Here is a 15,573-nt window from a genome sequence, read left to right as displayed (position 1 = left end):
GAAAGAATGAGAGAGAAAGAAAGAAAGAAAGAAAGAAAGAAAGAGAAAAAGAAAGAAAGAAAGAAAAGTAATTTCATTTAATTTTCTCAGGTATGAAAACTAAATGTTTGCTTTAGGGCAAAGTAGTCATCATTAGGTTTGCAAAGGGGTGAAAAAAGTTCCGGTAAATTTCCGGAAACTTTCCAAAAATCCCTGGAATCCTGGGAAAAATCCTGGAAAGTTTCCAAAATTTCTGGAACTTTTTGCAACCCTAGTCATCATAACTAATCCTGTAATTTACATAAGTAATATCACTAATGTATGTACTATGTTTGTTTGCTTAAAGTTTACAGTTAAATGCCATGTTTTAAAATTTTAGTTTGGAAATGCTGCTGTATTGGTAGTTTATTACTCGAGTAGTGTTACCTTACAATCGTTTACCCTGGTATACTTAATTTTTTGTGTTTTGCGCACAGTTGGGTGTGCAGGCCTTTAAAAGTATATACCCCACTGACTGTAAGTGCAGATGGATCTAGTGGACCTTTCTTTTCAAGCCCTCAAATTACTTTTACCACAGAGTCACAGTAATCGGGCTGCACACAGACAGTGTCATATCAGCAAAATTATGTCACACAGATTTTCTGCGAGCCAAAGCAGAACGCAGACAAGGAAGGTATACTCTGGGCTTTATTCTAAGCATATTAAGAAAGATACCTTACAGTTTGCTGAATCAGACCACTGCTATTGTTTTTGGTTCATCCTCTCCAAATTAGAGCACCAAAAATGTAGCATACAGATATAGAGCACAGGCTGACACAGAAGAGACTAGGCTTGTTCCCAGATTTAGGTTTCTATAGGTCACTGGCCTCGCAAGAAGAGATAAGAAGTCATGAGACTTAAGTTGCGAGATGATTGAGCTAGACTTTGCTCACTTCATGCGTGACCAGGTTCCTTATGATTATGCACTCTTTGAAGGTTTGATCAGTTGTCTGTGTGCCGGGTTTAGTCATACTGTATGCTCTCTTAGTGACGTCCTTTGCCTCACACCTTAGTGGCTAGTGGCCCCACTGCATTCAACGGCTAATTGTCGAGGGCGAGTGGCCCCATTCCACCCCTCCAACTTCATCTGTCATGTGTCAGGGAGGCTGGGCCTCTCCATGTCCCTGCCTGCCAAATGAGCAGATTGAAGAACAGAACAGGAGGAGATCAAAGGTGCTGAAGTGGAAGAGAGAGGGTGGTGTTCTTCATATGGCAGGTCCAGTGAAGGAAAAAGAGGAGAGAGGTGAAAAGGCTTGGCTGCAGGGTGCAGGACTTGCACATGGTTACGGTTGAAAAGCTGTGCATTTCCATTTCAAATGGTCCGATGGGTTCTGGAGCAGGGCCAGACGGGGAGAGCTGTGATTGCATTCACTGCGTCGTCTCCTGATGATGCATTGCTTCTCTGACTCACGCCCCCCTCCCTTCCTTTCCTCTCCCCTCCCCGCCTCAGGATGTGGTACGTTAGGTGCCTGTTACATGATATGGAGCGCGCTTGAGTCTCAATAAGTCTACGGGATAGCGGCAAAGCCGTACGACTTTCACATCAAAACAAAAAGTCATCCTACTGGAAGCGGAGGCACCCGGCATTCGAACAGGAATGGATATGACCTGAATAAGAAACGGCTCAGAGGAGTTTTCACACTATTCGATTTAGGACACTTCAGAGGACACACTGTCCCCCTTGACAGCCTGTGTATGCTGCAACGAGCAGCAGATGTGCATGGACGAACCTCTGTAGTGGCAGAGCGTTGCGCTGGGAGGACTTCCCGGGACTCTTGCGTTGGGTGCCTACTTCTCTTGGAAGCCAGGCATTTCTCCTCGCTCTCTTTTCCAAGACAGCTCGGAGCACTTTGGCGGCATGACTTTGGGACAATGTCCGACTCCAGCTTATGGACTCTACTCTCCAACTTTCCTATGCCTCACTTTATCAGTGGAGCAAGATTACGGCGCTCCAAAAGGTAATCAAGTTGGTTGCTTGTCACTACTTGTGTTGGTTTTTAGGTGGTAGAACTTCTGGTATCAAGAATTAAGTTAGTGGAGGTTAGACAAGAACAATATGGTAATGCAGGCGCAGTGTTTGCTATTGTGTTAGATTTCCGTTGTGAATATGGAACTGGAGTACCTCTTGATTGTAATCAGGGCGTTATTGTTCAGTCCATGCAGTAGGCACAAAAGATGTTTACATACTGTGCATGCATAATTACTGTGCATTTGCCTAAATATGCATGTTGAATGTGAGGAAAATGGATTGTTCTGTAAATCCTCTTAAGAAGAGCTGACCGTCTCAGTGTTATAAGATGGATACACTGCTCTTGCAGAAATTGCTGAAGTTGCCCCATATCCTTTTCACCTCTCGTGTGACAAGACCAAACCTTCACCAAAAGGCCAACCAGCCATATATATCTCTGCTATCAAACAGTCAAGTGCATTTCTGCTTGTGCTTTTCCATCTTGCACACTTTTTAATCCTGGGAATGACCTATTTTACCATTGATGATACAGATGATCCGATTAGTATCCTCAGACTGAATAAATCAGACTGAATCTGTCATTTATGTTAAAATGAATTAGTTGTGGAGAACATATAAAGAAAATAGGATTACGCTTTCTTCACAGTGCTATGTTTATTAGTTTGTATTGGGTGGAGGTTTCAGTAATGAGATATGTCTCATTACTCATATGGCACTCAGCTATTACACCAATAGCAAATCGGCATATTCCTTCTGTGTTCTGTAGTAAAGTGATATAATAACTACATTGTATGTTGTGTATGTACATAATAACTAAGTGCATGATGTGTCCATCCATCAAAGTGATCTTCGTAATTTTTAGTAATGACCTTGATTTAGGCTCTCAAATGAAAAATTCTTGCTTTCAATCATGATTTTAGTTTTTTTTTTTTGTATCTGACAATAGTGGGCCTAATCTCTGCAGTCTTCTGAAATGTTGACACATTACGTATTTCATGGCACACTCGTTTTATGCGGTTTTGGCGCCACCTAGTGTTGTGGGTGTATTATTGACATGTCAAAGTCTAGACCCTGAATATAAGACGACCGCGCTTTTTGAGATGTATTTCCAAGAAAAAAACATAGTCTTATATTCGGGACAATACGGTAATTAGAGTTTTCTTTTGTTTGATTTCTGTATTGAATGGCATGCAAATATGTTTAAAAGCGAAGTTACTGAATGTTTCGTTGGTGCTTGATTAATTAAACATCATATAATTAGCATTTATCCAGTGAATACTGTATTTGCAAAGAACAATGCTGGATTTAAGTCTGTTTGTAAATTGAACAAAGGACCCACTGAGGACAAGCCAATAAAAAAGACCATTAAGTAGACAGCTTCACAATGAATGATTAGTCAGTGACAAAAGCAAAATGTCTGCTGTCAAGTGGCTAAACCGTGACTGATACTTGTTTCAGTCATTTCTGCGTGGGTTTCTTTCAGATCTAGCGTAACTATTGCATTTTCATCATAGCTACAGTAAGAAGTGTGGAGCTGAGCACTGTCCATTTCTAATCTGCCTGTGTGTAGCAGCTGTATAAATAGCAAAATCTGATCCTCTTTAACTGAGCGCTTATGAACCAGATATTATTCTAAATCATGCTACATAATTAAAGGGGTCAGATCATGACAGGACTTTCCTTGCTCTTTTAAAGTAAAGGTTTGTTGTATTACGATACTGTTACCTTTCAAATCTCAAAACTCTAACCAGTTCAAAACCACAATTTATTGCAAAAATAGCTCATTATATAACCATAATCTGCATATGTCTTTACATATCGGGGAAGTCGTGGCCTAATGGTTAGAGAGTCGGACTCGTAACCCAAAGGTTGCGGGTTCGAGTCTTGTACCGGCAGGGATTGTAGGTGGGGGGAGTGAATGTATAGCGCTCTCTCCCACCTTCAATACCACGACTGAGGTGCCCTTGAGCAAGGCACCGAACCCCCAACTGCTCCCCGGGCGCCGCAGCAAAAAATGGCTGCCCACTGCTCCGGGTGTGTGTTCACGGTGTGTGTGTGTTCACTGCTGTGTGTGTGCACTTTGGATGGGATAAATGCAGAGCACTAATTCCGAGTATGGGTCACCATACTTGGCCACATGTCACGTCACTTTCACTTTCACTTCATATCTGAAGTCCAAGGGTTAGATTGAAGGTGGAAAATGGTCATGTAAAATTAAATTGCATCTGTATTTAGTGCAAGAAACTTTGACTAACATAAGTGGGCTTTAGGGGAAAATATTAAAGAAGAATGGTAGGATATGGCTCCTTTAAAGTACTTCATGTTTGATTCATTGAAATGTTTTGATTCATATTCAAATAATATCCATTTTTCTTACTTGACATTTGATTTATTTTCCCCTCTTTTAGAGGTGTCATCCACCTCTCCATCTGCATTCAGCAAAATTACTTAAATTGTTTTTGATTTTCTTGCATATGTGTACCCAAATGTCGCATTATTCAGTGGTTTGTATGTTTCTAGATGTTTTATGATTCCATATGTGACCATATGTCATAATTTTTCGTAAATTTTTTGAAATTGAGATTTATACATCAACTGAAAGCTGAATAAATAAGCTTTGTTAGGATAGGACAATATTTGACCAAGATACAACTATTTGAAAATCTGGAATCTGAGGGTGCAAAAAAAAATCAAAATACTGAGAAAATCGTCTTTAAAGTTGTCCAAATGAAGTTCTTAGCAATGCATATTACTAATCAAAAATTTTTACAGCAGGGCATGCAAATTTTTTTGGCCAGACAGAAACTGCACACAGGCTGAATGTAAATATAAGTCTCTGTAAATCCACTCGCTGACAGCAGGTGGCGCTTATGGAAAAGCTGAATTAGAGCTGTTTCCCGTAACCTTTGGACAAAGCAGTATTGCGATTAAGAACACTTCCTTTTAGGTATTACATGGAGCGAAGATGAAAACAAAATGCCATCGAATCGTTTCTGAAGACAGTCAGAACCTTCAGAGGTACATTCATATAATTAATTCATTCATATATTCATTTGTATAATTCCCTTAGCACTCTTTTAAAACCTCCCAGCTTTTCTACCTTGTTTTCACTCAAAACGAAACTACTCTGCTGTGCTGTGCTGTGCTGTGCGCACGTGAGACTGTTACTTAAAACTGTGCTTTATGCTGGACAGTATTTATTTATCGCGAGTTGTTCAAATCGCGGTAATCTAATACGGTTTTAATGATAATTAAAAGATGAAACGGTAATACTAACCGTGGGGAATTTTATCATGATTTATCGTCAAACCGGTAATCGTTACATCCCTAGTCCAAGGTCACATATTCTTCTCTACTGGTAGTAGTGAAGGTCTTGCTTGAGTACTAAAGATTGTTGCCTAGTTCATCCTAGTTCACTAAAAGCTGTAAAGTGTTTCTTGTTTTACTAAAATATTGCACATTTTCAGCTAATGTGGTGACTCTCTAACTCAGAGAGGAATATTCAACTTTCTTAACCTTCCTGCCCATAATAAGCTGTGCCCAACACTTTTTTTCTCATGGCATTTCCCTTAATAAATTATTCATGTTTTCAGGAGGGAAAGGAGAAATGAAAGATCACAGACATAGTCTGTGTCACACAAAGTCATGGTTCACACAAAAAGTTGCATTCCATGCAAAAGAACAGCCTGGGCATTCTGTTAAATATCTCTTTTAGGGCTTGTTGTAAATGAGTAGATGATGATAGAATTATAATTTTTGGGCGAACTATTCCTTTAACACCTCCATGAATGTGATAGATTCACTGGCATCTGCTCTTCACAGTCTCTTTGCTGAGGTGATGATCACAAGGGCTTTGCGATGTAATCTGTGATGTCTGCCCGGCTGCCATTCAGACACCAACTTTGGGATCAATGGCTAGAGAAGAGGCCACAGTCACATGTTCAATTCCCCTGATTTCACCCTGTCCTCCATTATTGTACTGCTAAAGCATCACTATTACAACTTAGGACTGAGCGATATGTCAAAAAATGAGATCTATCTCTCTCTCTCTTTTAAATTGTAAAAAAAAAAAAATTTTTTATTTAACTCAAGTTAATTTAATTACAACATGATTCAAGTAACATCCTTTTTATTAAACATCTGGTTAAAGAAAGTTCTATTCCAAGTGCACCACACATGAAGTGGTCAGCATGGTGTAAATGTAAAACAAATGACTTGTTAAATATCTTTGCAGAAAAGATACATTAAATATGAAGGCAAATATTGCACAAACTTGTCTTAAACATATCCTATATGTTCATAAATAATAATAAAAAAATGCTAACTATTTCATAGCCCAAAAAAGACATGCAGTTTTACAAGTCAACTAAAAAAGTCAAGACAATTCAAATTCAAAATGACAGAAAGTATAACACCAACAGTAGGCACTGTAAAAACAAACCTATAAAATCTACTAGATAAAATTGAGGTAACAATTTGCACTCAATTTGTTTGGGTAGATTCCATCCTATATATTTGAGTAAAGAAATAATAACAATAAAACAAATTAGGTAAAGTCTCCCTAATATTTCTCAATACATTACACAACTAATTACCTATAAAAATTGAGTAATATTAACTCTATTGTTAGCAGGCAACAGTTAATCTACTAAATTATTAATAATAATAATTAGCCAATAGGGATAATTACACATTATTTATTCAGGAAAGGTTGAATTTACCTAAAAATGGTCAGGCACAGGATATTACATCAATTACTTTTTATTGACCAAATAACAAACATTTCTTTTTTTAACATTTAAAATGAATTAATGTACGCATTAAAAGAGTCTTTGATGAACTTTTATGATCCACTTCAAATGTTGACTACTGTATATTAACAAGTTGTTTTCTTGGTGATTCTACATTGCTACCATGATGGCATTCTAAAGTTTTTTTGATGTGTCTTTTTTACAGACGTGGGCCATGATATGCTCCAATAAAAAAACTGGACTAAACCCCAAAAATGTTATGTTAAGCATATATGCTCACGCATGTAATTCTTAAAGGCTTAGATCTCCTGAAAATGAAAATTGTCATCATTTACTCACCCACATGTTGTTTCCAAAACCAGAAGACTTTTGTTCATCTTCAAAACACAAATTAAAATGTTTTTAATAAAATCTCAGAGATTTCTGTCCTTCCACTGAAAGTCTATTCACCCAAAACTCTTAAGCTTCGAAAAGTTCATAAAGAGATAAGAGTAAAAAGAGAGAGTAAAAGAAATCTATGTGAATTGAGTGGTTTAATTCAAGTATTCTGAAGAGACATGATCAATTTATATGATGAACTTGAAATACTTGATATGATTTAATTATAGGCTTTTATTCACATATAAACACTGATTAGCAAAGTGTTTGCAGCATCCAGCTTTGGTAAATGGAAGCTCAAGCATGCTTGCTTAATGTGTGAGAACCAGCACGCAGCATGTTTGAGTTTCCGCAAGAACCAATGAGGTTTGTTCTCACACGTCAAGCAAGTATGGTTGAGCTTCTGCTTATGTTCGCTGATCGTAAAAATAAGTCTAAATTAAATCTGTTCATTATATAAAGTAATTGTGACTCTTCAGAAGACTTGGATTAAACTGCTCGATTCATATGGAATTTTATTTTACTTGAAATTTATTTTACAGTATCTTCATGAACTTCTTGAAGCATCAAGAGATTTGGATTAGTAGACTTTCAATGGAGGGACAGAAATCTCTCAGTTTTCATTGAAAATATATTAATTTGTGTATAGAAGATTAACCAATATCTTATGAGTTTGTAATGGAAAATGTGTGCCTTTTTTAGCGTTTGAGTCACTTATCAAAAGTTGCTAAATGTTGCCAAATAAATTTTAAAAAATAGCTAAATTTGTTGCTAGGTGCTTTTGGAAGAAAAAGTTGCTAGGGTAGTCTGAAAAGTTGCTAAATCTAGCAACAAAATTGCTAAGTTGACAACACTGGTAACAACACGACATTGAGTAAATGAGGACAGCATTTCCACTTTTGGGTGAACTATCCCTAAAATGAACATATAGTGTGTTTTAAAATGGATTGGATTGTTTGATCAGCTGAATCACATGACCGATATTGGAAATTAAACAATGGCATCAGGGCAACATTTTGTGTATCCCTTTGAATGCCTCGAGTTGATCAGTCATTTAATAACATACCTGACAGTCTTGAAAGAGCTCTTCTTGGTTTCCCCCAAGATACTCAATGAGGCAACAGACAACTGTATCCCTTTTTATCCCTGGATTTTAGTTGTTAGAAGTTAAGAATTTCCTACAAGTTTTCTAAAAGTTCACATATTGCAATGTTTCTGCAAACTCACGATCACTAAAGCATAAAACTCAAAGTGAATTGGCACAAAATCTATAAAACTCAAAACATAGAATTGATGTTTCTAAGATCACACAAGGAATATAAAATGCATTAAGCCTACACAATTCTATCTTTTGCTTTTTGTCAGTGTCACCACAGCACGCGCTAATCGCTGTACATTCACGCTAACCATTAGTTTGGGGGCTTATATGTAGCTGTAATATCAAGTTTATACAACATTATGCACAGAGAAACAGTTAACTTAGTATAGTTAGTGTACGGTCTTGTTCACAGCTTAGTCGGAACAGTTTGACATTTTTTGCACATTAAATGCTTGTAAAGGAAGTTTTGTATCGCATCGCGCGAACCAAGACATATGAAGATACATGCAAATGCACCCACAGACACATTTTCAGATACAATCATTTCACAACACCAATAATAATAATAATAATAATCTGTAAAATAATCACTTACTCCTGTCTGTTCTTAACACATCAACCATCACTCATCAACCAATCACCAATGTAGATATTTACTCGCATTTGCAGGAACCATTCATTTGGCCAACCACAAATTCTAACAGTCAACCTGTCACCACGGCTGTGACGCCGACAGTGTTAGAAGCGTGCCAATTACAAATCTTTTGGCCGATCTTACCATTAAACAATTAACATTTGCATTCATGACGATATCAGCATGTTATAAATAAAACCTATAGTTCGACACGTCACGGTCCCGCCATTGACACAGAAGATGATGAATCAATCCCGCGATTCCCTCCTGGACTTTGACGCATGTGCACTTTGCGGTGTCAGAGCTAATATTTTGAGGTATATATTACTTAATTGTTTTAGTGTTGCAGTTATTACTGTTAACAAATAGGTAGTAGAATTTGCCAATTATTATATATTTTACTTGCCAACTAATATACTTACAGTTAGGGGTGTAACGGTTCAGATTGCTCACGGTTCAGTTCAGGGTTTTAGGGTCACGGTTCGGTACAGTTCAGTTTGGTATGTGCCATGTTCAGAGAAAAAAGGACTAAAATAAAAATAAAAAAAATCAAATCAAATAATCAAACTAAATGCAACAGCACAAATAAATACAATAGAGCAAAGATACAACAGAGTTTTTCAGGTGTTTAACAGTAATTTTCAGGCACAGAAATGTAGAAATAAATGTAAAATAACAGTGCATATTTCACTCTATAAATTAAAGACCAACCCTTGATGAAGTTGCAAAAGCTATTCAATCAAGAGCAGTGAGTGATTTCCTTGTCTTTTGTTGTTTAACATTAAAAACACAGACAGCAGAAATAGACTGCTGTTCCTTTAAGACATAATTCACAGATCCAGTACACTGATACTGATACACATGCGTTGTCTTTCTCGACTGATTACGTTCAAGACATGACCAACGATGTTTGCAAGGATACTCACAAAGACGGGCATGTTGGCATTTTTTGTGTTAGTTTGTCAGTTGAAACGCAAGCCTTGAAAGACCAATCAATATCTGCACGCAACCGCTACGGATGAGTGCGCACACACGCACGCACACATATCTTCAAACAGCGCAAACATACAGTAATAGTTCTTTATAGGTTTTTGCATTTCACTGCGCAGCTTTTCCATTGTTTTCTATGTAAACTTGCATATGACAGACAAGTTTGACCATTGCACTCACATCTTGCGTCTTTTGCAGCATCTCGTGCACGAAACGCCTTCTAAAAATGCGGTGCTCGAGATAAATCTCACAAGGTTATGAGATGTTTAACTCATAACCATCTCATAACCTTGCATTTATTTCCCCCAATTCCACTGCCCAATTCTCTTTTTTTTTTCTTTTTTTTTTCAACGCAAAAACTAATTTTGTGAGTAGCTGCTTAGGACAAACAATATGTAAAACATATCATCTTTGTTGTATTTGCAAATTTGAAAAATCTTTTTATTAATTACTTTTGTATATCTGTAACACTCTACAAATAAAATGTTTTTAAGCAAATGATGTTCCTATTCAGGTATAAAGCTGTTGAGAGTGTAAAGATGACACGTTGTGTGGATGTGAAATGTTAAATAATTCACTAGGGTCATGTAAAGTAGGAGAGTGAGTTTAATTTCATTATCACTGTTTTTTTTTTCTTGGCACATTCAAAGAGCAGTGTTACAGTAAATTATATGTGCTATTTACCTGCAGTTCATATCAAACTAATGTAAAATCAGTTATCTACAATGATACTTTTAAATCTATAGTGATATTTTATTTATAAAACGGATAGTTCTGGTCCTTGATTCTGATTGGCTGAGCCACATTCGAAGCTGTTGTAAATTATTCTACAATAGGGGTTGAACGACTTCTGATTTTTGTGTGATGAAAGTCGAGTCGAAGTCGACTAGTCGCATGCTTGAACTTTTCAGTTTCTAAGCTATTTTATTGAGAAATCACAGAACAGTGGCAATACATTTCCGTGCTGAATGATTCTGTGCGTGTGATGTACGCGCTAATGTCTGTAGCCTGTGTGTGTGCGTTACAGTGCAGCAGCGTTTAGAACGTGCATTCTCCCGTTCAATTTCGAGCATCCAGTATTATAATCACACGTCTTGTGGAGCGCTTTCAGAGTATGCATTTATTTGTCATTTGAACTGTTTGGAAACGTAGCGTAAATGTGGAAGTCCTTCAAAGATTTCTTATCCTGTTGCGCCCTCTATAGGACCAGCGACTAGTCGACGTCAAGCTTAAACCGTCATGGCAGAGCATTGAAGTCGACTAGTCGGTGCAACCCCTACTCTACAAACATACACCTTTGTTTACGTTTGTGTGTTGCTCGGCAACCACTTTGTTGGAACCACAACTGTTTCTGAGGAACTACATTGTTTGGTGGAAGAATACTGTTTTTATTAATATCATTACAATTTATTTGCTCCGTTTTATTTTGTGAAACCGTACTACGTATATGGAATAACCATTTTATAAAAGCAATAAGCCCCGTGAAGCCGTGGTTTACAGTGAATTTATAACAGCTACGCCCCTTAGCTGTTATAAATTCACTGTAAACCACGGCTTCTTGGGGCTTATTGCTTTGTAAACCATGACAGATGCACAATTAAAGTATTGATGCCTCACTAATATTCCTTTTTGTGCCAGTGTGACTAGGTGTTAAAATGACTCTTAATGTTGTTGTCATTTTCCACAAAACACAATGCTTTGGTTTGTTTTCTAGCTGCAGAACGAGCAACAGAAAAAGTCTGATAGGGAGTGGACAGTCATCAGCCCTTCCTCGACCACACTCACCTCTGTCATCACACACAGGTAACCGGTTCAGTGTGTTTGTCTGTTTGCATAAGTGCACATGTTGATACTGATGGTTTCGATGTCTAGAGTCTGTCCAAGTGACACTTGGATTCTTATGTTTGCGATGTAGCCCTACCCATAGCAAAGTCTTTAAAAAAAACCTCTAATATAATATATAGCTTTAAATTAAACTATGTTCTGATTGGCTTCTTTCTTGAAAATTTGTCACTTCACACCTGGTTAGGGAATGGTGTATTACTTACCTGTGTCACAGAGAGCAGTTTGTTGTAATACAGCCAGGCCCACAAAACACAATAAAGCGCTGCAGAAAAAAGTGTGTTTGTTTCATGAGCTGTACACAAGGTCTACGTCTCTCTCATTCTGCAGACTGGGCACGCACTGCCCCTGTACTGGAAACCTTTAAAGAACATTCAGCATTACTGTTGATTTAATGACAGCGTATTAATGTGATTAAACGTCACTTTAGTTTTATAGCATAGTCAGCTGGCTCATAACAGCTCATGCTCTCGGATAACATTTAACATAGCATTTATAGACTTGAGTCATGAATTATGTGAGGATAAAGTATAATACATTTATAAATGTGTTTTATACATTACTGATCTAAATTTAGCGATCTGTAATTTTTTTTAAATGTCTCTTCAACAAGGCTGCATTTATTCAATCAAAAATATAGCAAAAACCGTAATATTTTTTTAAATTTAAAAGAAACTGTTTTCTATTTTAATATATTTTAAAATACAATATATTCCTGTGATGGCAAAGGTTTGGTGGTATGGTTAGGTTTAAGGATGGGGTACAGTGTAATTACAGGAAGGTATTTTTAAATGTAAGTACAAACACATAAAACATGTATGTACACAATAAGTGTATTGTATCAAATATTAATTTAAATGTAATTACATGGTTACAATCTAAAGTAGGCCCTACTTTGCAGAATTCTATGGTGAATAGAAAGTGCAAAAAATGTTTGGTAACGATGTAGAATTTTTTATTGTCACTTTTGATTAATTTAATGCATCCTTGCGGAATAGAAGTCAAAATAGAAGTTCAGTATTTTATCAGACTCTGTTTATCAGTTGTGTGTGAATATCAGTAAATGAGTCACCACTAATGAGCAGCCACCATCAGCCAAGCTCAGGGGCCTCTCTTTATCAGCACCGGTGGGCCCTTAGACATGTCTGTTAATTAATGATTAACTCTTTCCCCTGTTCAGTCAGGTTAATTATCTGTAATTATTGCAGGGCAGAAGGCTGTTTTTCTGTTGGTGGAAGTGGGACACTGGCTCTAATGACCATGATTTGGGATCTCCCAGACACTCAATTGCGGCCATATTGCCAAAAGCAATCCCCAGAAACAGTGGGGTTCGGCTAATAAGAGGGCACATATGGTGACAATGGCATACAGACCTTTCTGGCTTAACTCACTCCTATGTTGTTTGCCAAAAGGACAAAAGGCATCATAAAATACTATAAAAACTGTCTATTTAAGTTATTAATTATAATCCGAAGCATTTGAGGCAATGTAATAGTTTTGTGGGCCAAACCAAAATTTTGTTGTTTACTAAAAATATTCCCTATCCCTTCAAGAAAAAGATGGTAGAGCTGGCACGGCCATATATAACTGCAGAAGAAGAAGAAACGTTAATAATATTGTTAGAAGATTGTAGACTATTGTTGGCACAGTAAAAAGTGTGAAACCTTTTTTTGTTTTGTTTTCTCTTTTTTTTAGGCACCAGTCCACAAGACAGCCCTAGAAACTTCTCTCCTAGTGCTTCAGCTCATTTCTCCTTCACACGCAGGTAATAACATGGACATCTATACCCATGGCACACTTCTGAAGAGAAGTTTTCTATATTTCTAAGCTACCAAGTTTTTACCTAGAATAGGAGTAAAAAAGATAGAAAAAATCAAGCAAACACCCTATCATTGTGGTGTAAATTTCAGAAAATTAAAATGTGGAGAGAGGAACGTAGTGTGTAAACTACCTATGGCACTCAAAATGCGTAATTTAAAAGTTAAATATCTGTATTATTAGAATAGTGGTCCAGATCTGTCAGGAATATCAGGACGTCAGTACCATGTTCAAGTAAACAATGCTCTTTGAAGTGAGGAGCATGTGGCTGTTGAAAGCTCTTGGTTGCTGACAGGCTTTCTACAGTTTTAGATGGGAATAAATTTAAAACCGTGGTTCAGAAGTTCAGATTTAACCTGTCACATCAAACTCTGTTTGATCAGACAGGATGGGGTGAAAAATGGGTCTTTTATTTCAAAATTTGTATGCTTTATTTACTTCTATTATTATTATTTTATTTTATTTATTTATTTTATTTTTTTTTTTTACTATTTTTAATCCTCTAGTCATGGATCATTGGATCATAAAAGGTTTTTCCATTGTAGTATTATTTTTATGATGACAAACAAACAAGTAAACTATTTAAAATTGTGAAGTGTTACATTAAGAAATCATTTATTTCAAAATGTTTTGCTTTTTTAAATGTCTTTACTGCAAGTAATTTTTTCAATTAAATTCCATTTTATAGTAATTTTTTTATAGAAAAAAGCATTATGGCAAATTAAAATTTTGCTTTTAATTATTATGGGAAAAAAAATGTCACAATGAAAAAAATATTAATGGCCCTAAAAACTGTAATATAAAAATAATTTCTACTAATATACTTTCTATATGTTAAGAATGTTGTAAGAATACAACTTATATGTTCTTTCTTCTGAATTCTAAAAGCATTATGGCAAATTAAAATTTTGCTTTTAATTATTATGGGAAAAAAAATGTCACAATGAAAAAAATATTAATGGCCCTAAAAACTGTAATATAAAAATAATTTCTACTAATATACTTTCTATATGTTAAGAATGTTGTAAGAATACAACTTATATGTTCTTTCTTCTGAATTCTTTTTTTTTTTTTTTGTGGGGTGCAATCTGACCTGGACATGTTTTCATGAGATTCACTCTGTTCACTCTATAGAGATCTACCATAGTGCATCACGCACCTTCCCATGTACATTGAACTGTTCGCTATTGACATCAAGTGCCTGCACAACCATTTTTAGGCATTTTCTGTATTTACTCAGCCCATGTAACACTCCTCCCAGTGTTTGTGGCGTTTGTCTTCCTGTGATTATCATCAGATCATTCAATCAGCCAGGAGATCCATAGGAAATTGCACTGCTTGATAGCAGGCCCAGCTCATGGATTACTCTGCCACTGTCTTTCATCTGCTCTACTTTGAAAATAAATGACTCGCTCAGCATTTTCCTTTTATCTAGTGTACCACTCGCCTCTCATGTCTTGGATCCAATGCAATGCAATCTAGTATATGCCATTTACTGATGTTGATTCTACACAGTACCTGTAATTATTTTGAGGGAAAATGGACTGAGGGATGTCTGTGTTTGTAGAACTGATGGGCGACGCTGGTCCTTGGCATCCCTTCCCTCCTCTGGCTATGGAACAAACACACCCAGCTCTACCGTCTCTGTAAGTACCACATGTTTTTCAAATGGTAGAAGTAAGTGTGCATTCACTGGCAGAGATTTGAAGCAACAAAATGACTTTGAAGGAGAAAATGACATTCGTTTTCATTGGGATTTGAAGAGATTTGAATGCCACTTTTGGCGTTGTGCCAAAGTTGAGCAAAATATGCAGCATATCCAGCATATGCCTATCAGCAGCCAACATCAAAGTCATTTTGGGGGCAATAGGCAAATAAATCACTGTCAGTATGAATGCCTCCTTTGAGTGAACCGAAATTAGCATTGAACTGTGAAGACAAAGGCTCTGTTCCAAAATCTACTGAGCTACCTCTCTGTCTACTGCCTATAAATGCACCTAACTTATATCTGAAAAGGAATCTCATGTGAAGTGAAACTCTTATTGGCAAATGAGAAACATGACTCACATGACAG

General features: G+C 36.7%; 1 protein-coding gene across 4 annotated transcripts in view; it reads left to right on the top strand.

Annotated features, from left to right (window-relative positions):
• The window catches only part of LOC107730326 (microtubule-associated serine/threonine-protein kinase 4-like), a 131,594-nt gene that overhangs the window by 89,001 nt on the left and 27,020 nt on the right, over window positions 1–15,573 (top strand). For 3 of the 4 annotated variants that reach the window (XM_016541123.1, XM_016541127.1, XM_016541126.1), the window contains 3 exons: window positions 11,554–11,642; window positions 13,377–13,446; window positions 15,067–15,145. In XM_016541123.1, the coding sequence (XP_016396609.1) occupies window positions 11,554–11,642; window positions 13,377–13,446; window positions 15,067–15,145 (238 nt within the window). Of the gene's footprint in view, window positions 1–1,510; window positions 1,977–11,553; window positions 11,643–13,376; window positions 13,447–15,066; window positions 15,146–15,573 lie in introns of those variants that run through there. The other variant, XM_016541124.1, reaches the window with a different exon arrangement.

Source organism: Sinocyclocheilus rhinocerous, unplaced genomic scaffold (genome assembly GCF_001515625.1).
Source record: "Sinocyclocheilus rhinocerous isolate Xijiao unplaced genomic scaffold, SAMN03320098_v1.1 scaffold127, whole genome shotgun sequence".
Classification (NCBI taxonomy): Eukaryota; Metazoa; Chordata; class Actinopteri; order Cypriniformes; family Cyprinidae; genus Sinocyclocheilus; species Sinocyclocheilus rhinocerous.
Note: the sequence above shows the minus strand (reverse complement) of the source record. Positions and strands in the feature narration are given on the sequence as shown.